This window comes from Piliocolobus tephrosceles, chromosome 13, assembly GCF_002776525.5.
Source record: "Piliocolobus tephrosceles isolate RC106 chromosome 13, ASM277652v3, whole genome shotgun sequence".
In the NCBI taxonomy this organism is placed as follows: domain Eukaryota; kingdom Metazoa; phylum Chordata; class Mammalia; order Primates; family Cercopithecidae; genus Piliocolobus; species Piliocolobus tephrosceles.
In genome coordinates, this window is record NC_045446.1 from 39,643,848 (window position 1) to 39,658,871 (window position 15,024).

Sequence of the window (15,024 nt, forward strand, 5' to 3'; positions counted from 1 at the left end):
TTTCTTTCTTTCTTTCTTTCTTTCTTTCTTTCTTTCAGACTGAGTCTCGCTCTGTCACCCAGGCTGGAGTGCTGTGGCCAGATCTCAGCTCACTGCAAGCTCCGCCTCCCGGGTTCACGCCATTCTCCTGCCTCAGCCTCCCGGGTAGCTGGGACTACAGGTGCCGCCACCTCGCCCGGCTAGTTTTTTGTAGTTTTTAGTAGAGATAGGGCTTCACCGTGTTAGCCAGGATGGTCTCGATCTCCTGACCTCATGATCTGCCCATCTCGGCCTCCCAAAGTGCTGGGATTACAGGCTTGAGCCACCGCGCCCGGCCTTAAATAGCCTTTTCGAGGAATGACTCCAAAGTGAGCCTATTTGACATTTTGTCTTCAAATTGGTTTGTGAATATATTATTATAAGTTGTCAACTGGCAGAATATTTGAGTAATTATAATGATAATTATATTTTTTAAAAAATTCATTTAATATCAGCTGTGTTTTATAATATGAAGATACACTATGGTCAAAAGATTTTGCTTCTACAACAGATTTTAAAATTTTAGTTCATTCTTCTCTCTTTACCCTACTGGAAGATATAAAGAGGCAATTATAACGCAAATGATGCAGTATTCATGGGGATGCCTGTGTTACATACACAAATATTCCCTTATGTGTGTGTATGTGTGTATATTTATAGATACCTACACATATAAATATATACTGATAAGTGATTTTTAAATTATTTTTAGAAGTTGGCTGGGTGCGGTGGCACATGCCTATAATCCCAGCACTTTGGGAGGCCGAGGGGGCGGATCACAAGGTCAAGTGATCATGACAATCTTGGTCACCATACACAAAGGTCCTCCTAGGAAGATACTAAGTCTCTGGAAGTCAAGAAGGAGACCCAAGAGATCTCTGTGAATTCTTTAAGTCTCATTAAATGGCCCAGTATTAAGTAGAAGAGTAGGCATTCATCTGGGTAAGAAAGGGAAAACAATCTATTTTCTAGTTCTGATGTTCACTTCCCCAGGTTCTGAATAACACTCAGAGTATTCTGACAAGTCAGATAAAGTTTTTACAGTCTCTGGGTCTAGAAGATTCCAAGTAGATAATTAGTTTAAGGGGCTGTATTAGGGTTCTCCAGAGGGACAGAACAGGATACATGTGCATACAAAAGGGAGTTTACTAGGGAGAATTGGCTTACAGGATCACAAGGCGAATTCCCATAATAGGCCGTCTGCAAGCTGGGGAAGACAGAAGCAGTAGTGGCTCAGTCAGAGTCCAAAAGCCTCAAAAGCTGGGAAGCTGACAGCGTAGCCTTCAATATGTGGCCGATGGCCTAAGAGCCCCCGGCAAACCACTGGTATAAGTCCAAGAGTTCAAAGGCCAAAGAACCTGGAGTCTGATGTCCAAGGGCAGGAGAAATGGGAGGAAGAATCCAGCCTAGGAGGAGATGAAAGCTAGCAGGCTCAAGGGTCTGTCTATTCCTGTTAACTTCTAAAAATAATTTTGAAATCATGTATCTGTCCATATTTATATATGTAGGTATCTGTAAGCCAGCTTATCCTACCTTCCTCTGCCTGCTTTGGTCCAGCTATGCTGACAGCTCATTGGATGGTGCTGCCTACACTGAGGGTAGGTCTTTCTCCCCCAGTCCACTGACTAAAATGGCAGCCTCCTCTGGCAACACCCTCACCGACACACCCAGAAACAATACTTAAACCAGCTCTCTACATATCCTTCAATCCAATCAAGTTGACACCTAATATTAGCCATCACAGGGGCCTATAACCACATAACAAGAAGAGACTCCTAGTGGGAAAACAAGGCTTTTTTGACTTTAAAGCTGTTTAAATGTGCTTGCTTCTGCTCTTCCTTCTCCATTCTCCATCTCCTTTTTTATCTTCTTACGGCAAAGACCAAAGACCACCAAAGTGGTCTCTTCGGATTTGCACCTTGTGCCAGCCCAGGTCCAATTCCCTTTGAAGTTGGTCACTTGGAAGTTTTGGACTCTACTGTAAGCTGTTTCTATAGTAATACATACATTTTCTAACTACATCATCCAAAGGGGGTATGGCTATGTACATTTGTTAACTTCAGGAAAGGAGTGAGATGTGCCCTCTGGTATTACTTTATATCAACTATTTATATCAAGATTTCCATTTCTAATTGAAGGGTTACAAATTATATGCAATTTTTTAAATGTTTTAATTTTCTAAAAAGTATAATGGAAAAAGAAGACTCCTGATATATTACTATTCTTTTCCTCTCTCATTTTCCTCACATAAAAACATACACAAATATTCCTTTATGTGTATGTGTGTATATTTATAGATACCTACATATATAAATATATATTGACAGGCGATTTTTAAATTATTTTTAGAAGCTGGCTGGGTGCAGTGGCTCATACCTATAATCCCAGCACTTTGGGAGGCCAAGGGGCATGGATCACAAGGTCAAGAGATCACGACCATCCTAGCCAACATGGTAAAACCCCGTCTCTTCTAAAAAATACAAAATTAGCTGGGCATGGTGGTGCATACCAGTAGTCCCAGGTTACTAGGGAGGCTGAGGAAGGAGAATTGCTTGAACCTGGGAGGTGGAGGTTGCAGGGAGCTGAGATGGTGCCACTGCACTCCAGCCTGGCAACAGAGCAAGACTCTGTCTCAAAAAAAAAAAAAAAAAGGAAGTTAACAAGAATAGACACACCCTCTGAAGGAAGAAAAGTGCTCCTGCAGAACCTGGAAGACACCCCAAATACTGTGAGTACTCAAACTGCTGAAGGGGGAAAGGGAGACCCTCCACTACTGAACACACACCCCGACTGGGGAAACTGAAGGAGCAGTTTTCAGGAAAGGTTTCCAACCTCACCTGGAGCTGAGTCAATTTAGATTGCTGAGTAAAATACAGGGATAGAGGAAGCAGTGTGAAAGGCCCTGAGAGCTCACTTGGTTCCCAAGCAGGCCATTCCTGCCTGGCATCACAGGGAACCTTCAGGACGGGTGTCAGGGGAAAACACCACAGGAATTGGGAAGTCTCCAGTTGAACTCTGTAATAATTAGAATCGGGTGAGAAGCCTCCTAGCCAGAACACACGGAAAGGTGAAAATCCACTTGCAGACTTCACAGGCAGGGGTAGAACCAAGCCTTTTATTTTTCGAAGCTGGAAAGTGGGTAGCCTGAGGTAATTTCTCAAACCCTGCTTGCCTACCACCTGGAAATAGACTTAGGGCTGTTAGAGGGGACATGGTGGGAGTGAGACCAGCCCTACAGATTGCATGGAAGCTGGGCAAGGCCTGTGACTACTGGCTTTTTCCCACTTCCCCGACAACTTGCATGACTCAGCAGAGGCAGCCATATTCCTCCTAGGTACACAACTCCAGGGACCTGGGAACAACATCCCCATATCCGACAGCAGCCACAACAAGACCCACCCAAGGAGAATCTGAGCTCAGACAAGCCTAGCCCTGAAGCAACCTGAGGGTCCTTTCCTATCCACCCTGGTAGCCTGGTAGCGGAAGACAAAGGGCATATACTCTTGGGAGTTTTAGGGTCCTGCTCACGGCTGGTTCCTCTCCGCACTACCACAGCTGATGCTCTCTGGAAAGCGCCAAGTCCTGGCAGAAGGCTAACCAGTACAAAAATGAAACATGAAACCACCAGAGCTAAGAACCCTCACAGACTGCATTTCACCCCCAACTGCCCCTTCCACCAGAACAGGTGCTGGTATCCACAGCTGGGAGACCCATAGATGGCTTACATCACAGGACGCTGTGCAGTCAACCTCCAGTAGCGGATCGGAGCTGGGTAGACTTGCTGGGTGGCTAGACCCAGAAGAGAGATAACCGTAACTGCAGCTAGGCTCATAGGAAGCCACATCCACAAGAAAACAAGAAGAATACCACATCAAGGGAACACCCCATGGAACAAAAGAATCTGAACAATAACTTTCAACCCTAGACCTTCCCTCTGACAGAGTCTACCAAATGAGAAGGAACCAGAAAACCAACACTAGTAACATGACAAAGCAAAGCTCTTTAACACCCCCAAAAAATCACATTAGCTCACCAGGATCCAAGAAGACATCCCTGGTTTACCTGAAAAAGAATTCAGGCGGTTAGTTATTAAGCTAAGCAGGAAGGCACCAGAGAAAGGCAAAGCCCAATGCGAGGAAATTCAAAAAGCGAGACAAGAAGTGAAGGGAGAAATATTCAAGGAAATAGATAGCATAAAGAAAAAACAATCAAAACTTCAGGAAACACTGGACACACTTATAGAAATGCAAATGTTCTGGAAAGTCTTAAAATAGAATTGAACACGTAGAGGAAAGAAATCCAGAGTTCGAAGAAAAGGTCTTCCAATTAACTCAATCCAACAAAGTCAAAGAAAAAAAAGAATAAGAAAATATGAACTAAGCCTCCAAGAAGTCAGGGATTATGTTAACAACCAAACCTAAGAATAATCAGTGTTCCTGTGAAAGAAGATAAATCTAAAAGTTTGGAAAATGTATTTGGGGGAATAAATTGAAGAAAACTTCCCCAGCCTTGCTAAAGACCTAGACATCCAAATAGAAGAAACACAAAGAACACGTGGGAAATTCATCACAAAAAAAAAATCATCGACTACACACATTGTAATCAGTTTATCTAAAGTTAAGATGAAGCAAAGAATCTTAACTTTGCTTTTGTGAGACAAAAGCACCAGGAATCCTATAAAGGAAAACCTATTATTTTAATAGCAGGTTTCTCAGCAGAAACCTATAAGCTAGAAGGATTGGGGCCCTATCTTCAGCCTCCTCAAACAAAACAGTTATCAGCTAAGAATTTTGTATCCAGTAAAACTATGCATCATGTACGAAGGAAAGATACAGTCTTTTTTGGACAAACAAATGCTGAGTGAATTCACCACTACCAAGCCACCACTATAAGAACTATTAAAAGGAATGTTAAATCTTGAAACAAATCCTGAAAATGATCAAAACAGAATCTTGTTAAAGCATAAATCACAGAGGACCTATAAAACAAAAATACAAGTTAAAAAGCAAAACCATGTCGGCCGGGCGCGGTGGCTCACGCCTGTAATCCCAGCACTTTGGGAGGCCGAGGTGGGCGGATCACGAGGTCAGGAGATCAAGACCATCCTGGCTAACATGGTGAAACCCCATCTCTACTAAAAATACAAAAAGCTAGCCAGGCGAGGTGGTAGGCGCCTGTAGTCCCAGCTACTCGGGAGGCTGAGGCAGGAGAATGGCGTGAACCCGGGAGGCGGAGCTTGCAGTGAGCCGAGATCACGCCAGCCTGGGCGACAGAGCGAGACTCCATCTCAAAATAAATAAATAAATGAATAAAAATAAATAAATAAAAAATAAAAAGCAAAAACATAAAACAAAAAACACCAAGTACATAATAGCACAATGAATGAAATGGTACCTCACATCTCAGTATGCACATTGATTGTAAATGGCCTAAATGCTCCACTTAAAAGATACAGAACTGCAGAATGGATAAGAACTGGCTGGGCGCAGTGGCTCATGCCTGTAATCCCAGCACTTTGGGAGGTCAAGGCGGGAGGATCACCTGAGGGCAGGAGTTCAAGACCATCCTGGCCAACATGGTGAAACCCCGTCTCTATTAAAAATACAAAAATTAGCTGGGTGTGGTGACATGTGCCTGTAATCCCAGCTACTCAGGAGTCTGAGATAGGAAAATCACTTGAACCCAGGAGGTGGAGTTTGCAGTGAGTCAAGATTGTGCCATTGCACTCCAGCCTGAGTGACAGAGCAAGACTCCATCTCAAAACAAAACAAAACAAACAACAAGAACAAAAAACTTGTCAACCAACTATCTGCTGTTTTCAGGAGACTCACCTAACACATAAGAACTCACATAAACTTAAAGTAAAGTGGTAGAAAGAGATATTTCATGCAAATGGACACCAAAAGCAAACAGGGGTAGCTATTCTTATATCAGACAAAACAAACTTTAAAGCAACAGTGGTTAATAGAGACAAAGTGGGACATTATATAAAGGTAAAAGGCCTTGTCCAACAAGAAAATATCACAATCCTAAGCATGTATACACCTAACACTGTAGTTCTCAAATTTTTAAAATAATTACTGATAGACCTAACAAATGAGATAGACAACAACATAATAATAGTGGGGGACTTCAGTACTCCACTGACAGTACTAGAAAGGTCAAGACAGAATGTCAACAAAGAAACAATGAATTTAAACTATACGTTGGAACAAATGGACTTAACAGATATATACAGAACGTTTCATTCAACAACCACAGAATATACATTCTATTCAACAGCACATGTAACTTTCTCCAAGATAAACCATATGATAGGCCATAAAACGAGTCTCAATAAGTTTAAACAAATTGAAATTATATCAAACACTCTCTCAGACCACAATGGGGGAAAAAAAAAAAACTGGAAATTAACTCCATAAGAAACCTTCAAAACCATGCAAATACATGGAAATTAAATAACCTGCTCCCGAAGGAGCATTAGGTCAAAAACGAAATCAAGATGGAAATTTAAACAATCTTCAGACTGAATGACAATAATGATACAACTTATCAAAACCTCTGGGATACAGCAAAGGTGGTGCTATGAGGAAAGTTCATAGCCTTAAATGCATACATCAGAAAGGCTGAAAGAACACAAACTGATGCTCTAAGGTCACACCTCAAGGAACTAGAGAAACAAAAACAAACCAAACCCAAACCGAGAAGAAGACAGGAAATAACCAAGATCACAGCAGGACTAAGTGAAACTGAAACAAAAAACAACCAATACAAAAGTTAAATGAAACAAAAAGCTGGTTCTTCAAAAAGATAAATAAAATTGATAGAATATTAGCAAGATTAACCAAGAAAAGAGAGAAAATCCAAACAACCTCACCAAGAAATGAAACAGGAGATATTACAACTGACACCACTGAAATACAAAAGATCACTCAAGTCTACTACGAACATCTTTATGCACATAAACTAGGAAACCTAGAAGATATGGATAAATTCCTGGAAAAATACAACCCTCCTAACTGAAATCATGAAGAACTAGAAACCCCAAACAGACCAATAACAAGAAGCGAGATTGAAACGGCAATTAAAAAATTACTAACAAAAAAAGTCTAGGACCAGATAGATTCACAGCAGAATTCCATCAGACATTCAAAGAAGAATTGGTAACAATTCTTTTGGCACTATTCCACAAGATAGAAAAAGATGGAACCCTCCCTAATTTATTCTATGAATTCAGCATCACCCTAATACCAAAACCAGGTAAGAACATAACCAAAAAGAAAACTACAGACCAATATCCTTCATGAACATAGACACTAACCTCCTTAACAAAATACGAAATAACCGAATCCAACATATCAAAAAGATAATCTACCATGATCAAGTGTGTTTTATATCAGGGATGCAGGGATGTTTTAACATACACAAGTCAAAAAAATGGGATACACCACATAAACAGAATAAAAAACAAAAATCACATGATCATCTCAACAGATGCAGAACAAGCATTCGCCAAAACCCAGCATCCCTTTATGATTAAAGCTCTCAGCAAAATTGGCATACAAGGGACATACCTCAATGTAATAAAAACTGTCTATGAAAAACCCACAGCTAACATAATACTAAATGGGGAAAAGTTAAAAGCATTCCCTCTGAGAACTGGAACAAGAAAAGGATGCCCACTTTCACCGCTCCTCTTCAACATAGTGCTGGAAGTCCTAGCTAGAGCAATCAGACAAGAGAAATAAATAAATGGCATCCAAATTGGTAAAGAGGAAGTCAAACTGTCATTGTTAGCTGATGATATTATCATTTACCTCGAAAACCCTGAAGACTCCTCTGAAAAGCTCCTAGAACTGATAAAATAATTCAGTAAAGTTTCCAGATAGAAGATTACTGTACACAAATTAGTAGCTTTTCTATACATCAACAGCGACCAAGTGAAGAATCAAATCAAGGATTCAACCCCTTCTACAATAGCTGCAAAAAAATAACATACTTAGGAATACACCTAACCAAGGAGGCAAAAGAATCCTACAAGAAAAACTACAAAACACTGTTGAAAGAAGTCACAGATGACACAAACAAACAGAAACACATCTCATGTTCATGGATGGGTAGAAGCAATATTGTGAAAATGACCATGCTGCCAAAAGCAATCTACAAATTCAACACAATCCCCATCAAAATATCACCATTATTCTTCACAGAACTAGAAAAAACAATTCTAAAATTTATATTGAAACAAAAAAGAGCCTACATAGCCAAAGCAAGACTGAGCAAAGAGAACAAATCTGGAGGTATCACACAATCTGATTGCAAACTATAAGGCTACAGTCACCAAAACAGCATAGCACTGGTGTAAAAATAGGCATATAGACCAATGGAACATAATAGTGAACCCAGAAATAAACCCAAATACTTACAGTCAACTGATCTTTGACAAAGCAAACAAAAATGTAAAGTGGGGAAAGGACACACTTTTCAACGAATGGTGATGGAATAATTGACTAGCCACATGTAGGATAATGAAACCATCTTCATCTCTCACCTTATACAAAAATCTACTCAAGATAGATTAGGACTTAAATCTAAGACCTGAAACTATAAAAATTCTAGTGGATAACACTGGAAAAACCCTTCTTGACATTGGCTTAGGCAAGGCTCTCATGACAAAGAACCCAAAAGCAAATGCAATAAAAACAAAGATAAATAGTTAGGACTTAATTAGACCAAAGAGCTTTTGCACAGCAAAAGAAACAGTCGGCAGAGTAAACAGACAACTCACAGATTGGAAGAAAATCTTCATAATCTATACATCTGACAAAGGACTAATATCCAGAATGTACAACAAACTGAAACAAATCAGTTAAAAAAAAAATCCCATCAAAAAGTGGGCTAAGAACATGAATAGACAATTCTCAAAAGAAGATATACAAATTGCAAACAAACATATGAAAAAACACTCAATAGCATTAATAGTCAGGGAAATGCAAATCAAAATCAAAATGTGATACCACCTTACTCCTGCAAGAATGGCCATAATAAAAAAAAAAAAAAAAAAAAAATCAATGAACAGTAGATGTTGGCATAAACGCAGTGATCAGGGAACACTTCTACATGTTGGTGGGAATGTAAGCTAGTACAGCCACTGTAGAAAAGAATGTGGTGATTCCTTAAATAAGTAAAAGTAGAACTATCATTTGATCCATCAATCCCACTACTGGGTATGTACCCAGAGGAAAATAAGTCATTATATGAAAAAGATACTTGTACACTCATGTTTATAGTGCACAATTCACAATTGCAAAATTGTAGAACCAACCCAAATGCCCATCAATCAACAAGTGGGAAAAAAATGGTGATATATATATAATGGAATACTATTCATCCATAAAAAGGAATGAATTAACAGCATTTGCATCGACCTGGATGAGATTGGAGACTATTATTTTAAGTGAAGTAACTCAGGAATGGAAAACTAAACATTGTATGTTCTCACTGATATGTGGGAGCTAAGCTATGAGGACACAAAGGCATAAGAATGATACAATGGACTTTGGGAACTTGGGGGAAAGGGTGAGTCGGGGGCAAGAGATAAAAGACTACAAATAGGGTACAGTGTATACTTCTCGGGTGATGGGTGCACCAAAATCTCACAAATCACCACTAAAGAATTTGCTCATATAACCAAATACCATGTGTACCCTAATGACCTATGGGAAAAAATAGTAATTAACAACAACAGTGAATAAAAAAGAAATAGTCTGCAATTAAGAAAATGCAAGCCATTGGTGAAAAACCTCATCATCTAGTAGTTTTTAAAAATAGAAAAATATCACTGTGTTGCCCCGATCACTGAAACACAGGTAATATGTCTGATTCCCATAAAGACATCATTTGTAAGTCTCTGGGAACCTGAGGTCACTCTCAAACATTTCAATGACAGCTTTTAAGAACAGCCATTGAAAATCCATGTGGCAGTATCCAGAAATTGCAAAACAAAACTATTTTGAATAGTAATGTAAATAGAGTTGAGGAAATAGAACATCTTAAATTATGAACAATGGAATAGATTTATTTAATATTCCTTTTACTAGGTATGCATTCTTAGGTAATCTCTGATAATTCTTACCATGATATTATCATATAACAAAGGTTTTAAATGGTTAGAAAGAAAAAATACTAATAATGATAATGATGATATCATACAATTTAGAGGTTGCTCACAATTGATTATGTCTTCTGCTCAATAGTATATGCATCATCTCATATAATCACCAAATAACCTGTCATATAAGTACCACTGGCATACTTTTTAAAATGAAAAAGCCTCGGAGAAATCAAATGACTTGCTTATATTCACTCAGCTAAGCGATTAAGATGAAATTAAAATGGGAAGCACAGAAGGAAAGGGGAATGACTTTAGTTTAATGTCTACTATCTACTACATGCCAGATATAATTTTAGAGAGATTATGTACATTAATTTAATGTGAATAACCCCTTAAATGTGATAATGAGGAAACTTGCAGAAGTTCAAAAGCTTGATCAAGTCTGGTAATGAGCTAGTAAATTTACAGAACTAGTAAATGGCCTACTGGAAATGTAAACCCCAAACACTCCTACTCTGAAACACATACTAAGTTATGAGTTTCTTTAGGAAGTTTCTGGTTTAGTGAAGACTTTTGGGGGCAAACAGAAAGCTTCCCTCAAGATTCGATGTTCAGCCATAAGGAACGCACTACCAGTGTGCTGAGATGAAGGCAAAGGTGACTCAGTCTACATTATTTGCCCATGACATTTTTCATACTTGGATATTCTAACTTTGGTTTGTGCTCTTTCAAAAGTTATAACTCTCTTCTTTTTGGATCTCAGACAGTTTGCGTAATCTACTGAAATATGCCTTAGATCCTCTGCCTTATAGCTGTGCAAATGCAAGCTAGAAACACCTTATTTGAGCTACTATTTTTCAGTAAAGAAAAAAAAAATGTAGTTTTATTATGAGAACCAGAGAAAATAGTCTGTGTGAGCACTTCTATTCTTCTCTACCATTGTTTGTCATTAGGCTATCAAGAAACCCAGATTAAATATGATTAGTCACGGCAGATATGTGATTGCAATTAGGACCATTCAGTAAGCTAGGTCAGGTGTTGGGAGGAGGGATCAACAAGCTGATGATAAAAATATGTCTATTCTTTTATGTAACATTTGGTATCCAGTGAGCCAGACTTTAGGCCACATTTCAGGTGAGCAGTGAGAGTTGCCATGGCATAACAACGAACCAACATGCCCGTCCTAACAGGTGAACAGAACAGATAACAGTGAATCCTTAATATGAAACAGTTCTGTACTTTGAAAAGTCAGCAATCATTATTAGAAAGGCTGTTCCTGAAATCAGGTGCTGCAGATGACAGACTGGCCTGAGTTTCAGAAGCAAAACTTCACATTTCAATCGAGGTTGTTAAAGGAACTTTTGTAAAAGAAAGGTAGGCTGACTGTGTTTAGAGAGCCTAGGATTCTAGGTAATTGACCTAAATGGAGATTCAGGCTTCACCATGGTTTTAGCATCTATAAACTTGATGCTTTAACATTTGTTCTTCCTGGATGTGCTGGATCAGCCTTGTTCCGAACAATTCAATCATATGCTTGAGCCACCCTGCCTTAGCTCTGGGAGTCTCTCATTGCTGCTCCACCGTCTCAGAGGGGAGAAGTCCTCCTGCCAGAGACACACTTTGCAAATACAACAACCAATCAAAAAACAACACTGGCAACTGCCCCCCTTTTATTATCCCAAGCCACTGTGGATTTGCCCTAATCACCTTAGGGATAGGTTATAAGTCAGGACAGCTGCTATGCCCCAGAGTCAGCCAAAAATCACTCAAACTGGCCAATCCCAAGCCCGCTTATCCATCCCAACCCCACTTATCCTGCCTCACTTGTTCATTGCCCCAGAAACCACAATAAACCTCAGTTTAAACCTCAATAAACCACAGTTTCCTCCTCTCCCTCTGCCTCGTGAATAGCCTGGGTACCTCCTCGTGTGGCCCCTCTATGGTGTACTGCTAGAACTGTGAGAAATAAGCTATGTTTTCAGTGGTAGTCTTTTCCTGATCTGTTGACTTTACCATACCTCATACGTTCAATTAACACATTATATTTTAAAACAGACTCAGATCCTGAAAACAAGATATAAGGTCCAATCCCTACACATGATGCATAAGGTGGCTTTGGGGAATACAGTAGAAACCTAGTTCTCAACACGGCTCTCAGGAACACCATCTCTCCTGCCTATAGTAAATATTCATAGTAAGAGCTGAAACGGTGGGGTCAAGGATACATCATTTCGGGTGAGAAAATTTGTTTCACAGTTTATTTCTCACAGTTCTTGCTGTCATGAGAGGAGTTTGATTCATCAATTTTGGGGTGCATTAGAATAACCCATGGGATGGATTAAATAGGCAGATGCCTTGGCCCTGCTCCTGAGAGATCCTTATTCAGTGGATGTGGGGTGCGACTTAACCATCACTTAGCTTAATTTACTTCACAGTCAGTGACAACCCACGATCTGAGAGCCACTGATGAGGCCCTGACACCAGAACCCTTGCCCCATTCTGTCCTTCAGTTTCTCATTCTTAAAAGTAGGCTGGGAATTAGATGACCCCCAAATAATGAAATAAAACATTAACCTTTTCCAGAAATGAATGCTGACCAAGTACTATTCTGATGACATTGACTGATGCTTCTTTTATTGTCTTTTCACTTTTATTTTTATAGGCGTGTTTGTTCCATAGTGATTTTGGAAAAAGAAAGTAACAATGTCCCAGCCCTAAAGCAAAGGACACAAAGTAAAAACACACTTACAGTAGCCTGATGTTTTTCTGCTTTCTCTGATGTCTCTTTAAGTTGATTTTGCAGGGCCTCCTGAAGAGATTTCATTTCTTCTCTAGTTTAGTAGAAAACAGAGCATAAGAGAGAAAATAATACAGTTCCATTATTTTCTGTGTACATTATAAAAGGATGCTTTGCTGTATACATTTAGGACACAGACAACTAGAATTCCATAAAGTCACAGTTAAGCATACAAGATGTGTCTAAAGATTCTGGTAATAAAAGTCTTTTTCTTCCATGCAAATACTAAAAGCAAGTGGAATTTTTTAAAATTACCTTACTATTATGCTTTATAAAAATCCCACTGTTTGAATCATCTGTGAGCTACATGATGTGTTAAAGCAAAGCGATACATAATTCAAGTTGAAAAGATAATTTCACTAACAGCATACTGGGATATGCACATGCTGGTTAGAGAAAGTCACCACAGACTTGCTGATACGATAAAATTACTGTTCCCTTCTGATGCTCTTAATTAATTAATTCTAAAGTATTGGGCTTTATACATCCTTTGTAAGGCCTGAGACATTTTGTAAAAACAGGGAAAAGAAACTTTTTCTAACTTAAGGCCTCTCTCATTTAATGAAGATAATTAAAAAATGCATGCATATGCATATATACTCATTGTGTCTCAAGCTCAATAGTACATAAGGATCCTGTATCCCTTTTTAAAAGGAGTGATATTTCCCTAAATTTGCATTTCTCCTAAAGATTTAGGATTTATTGATTTATAACACATCATATTATTTATATTTATTTATTTATAACACATCATATTATCTTTCTGTGCCTTGAATTTTTTTTTTATTTTTTATTTATTTTATTTTATTTTTTTTTACTTAAGCTATCACCTCAAACAGATCAGATATTAGATAAAGGCTAGTGTACAAAAAAATAGAAAACTGTTTGAGTCTTATCAGTATCTAAACTAATTTAAAACTTCCAATCTAGTGCCAAAAGACTAGCTCTGGATATTTGGGCAAGTGACACACCATCTCATACTCAATTTCTTCATCCAAAAAAAGGGCACAATGGTAGAACTAACTAATAGGTTTGTGCTCATATTAAGATGACATAATGTAAACAAAGTGCTTAACACAATGCCTGTAAAATAATTACTTAACAAATGTTAGGTCATGGCAATAACCACTGACACCACTCCACACTCCTATATTCATTCTCTGACCACAAAATTCTGTACAACCACAAGCTGCTCTTTCACCCAGCAGGACTTAATGGGGCAGCCAGATTAATTAGTCTTGAGACTGATGTACCGGTCCCAATTTCAAGAATTAGAAAGAAAGTCTGTCCGTTTTTTGGAATCATTTTGGACTTTGGTTGACAAATCAAAATATAGTGAGAACAAGTTATAGAATAATTACAGTCACTTTGGTTTTTTAATAATTTATGCTTCTTGGGTGATGCTTTTAATGTGCTTGAAGTGGATTTAAGTGACAGCTTCCATCACTGTCTCAAACTGGTTTCATTTATCAGACTTGTTTCATATATGGACATATAAAATCTGGGCTTCCATTATTATTTCTGATATTTTCTACAGAGTTTGTAATATAATATAATATAATATAATATAATATAATATAATATAATATAATATAATATAAACCTACATATATTGTAGGCTTACAATGTGCAAGATACTTTTATAAACCCCACACCAAACTATGACATCATATTATGATAGATAACTAATGTACAGAGGGGTAATGAAATTGTGTTTTAGTGTCTATATGTTCAAACTATAAAGAGTTACTATACTATCTCTACTAAGAAGGAAGGAAGGAAGGAAGGAAGGAAGGAAGGAAGGAAGGAAGGAAGGAAGGAAGGAAGGAACTACATGCTATCCCAAACACTCAAGTTTTCAACAAGCACTGAGTGAAGCACAATAAAATTATATTTCCTACTGAAAATAGTTATAATTAAAATGACAAAATAATAATTTTTAACATATTTTAATTTAAAATTCCTATTTTTATTTTTAAAAGATGGTTGTAAAACACTTAACAAAAATTAAAGTATGTTTTATTAAAATAACAATGAGTATATGTATTTAGATAGATAGATAGATAGATAGATAGATAGATAGATAGATAGATAG

General features: G+C 38.2%; 1 protein-coding gene across 3 annotated transcripts in view; it reads right to left on the reverse strand.

Annotated features, from left to right (window-relative positions):
• The window catches only part of LUZP2 (leucine zipper protein 2), a 599,513-nt gene that overhangs the window by 322,814 nt on the left and 261,675 nt on the right, over window positions 1-15,024 (reverse strand). For all 3 annotated transcript variants that reach the window (XM_023191520.3, XM_023191522.3, XM_023191521.3), the window contains exon 4: window positions 12,882-12,963. In XM_023191520.3, the coding sequence (XP_023047288.1) occupies window positions 12,882-12,963 (82 nt within the window). The remainder of the gene's footprint in view (window positions 1-12,881; window positions 12,964-15,024) is intronic.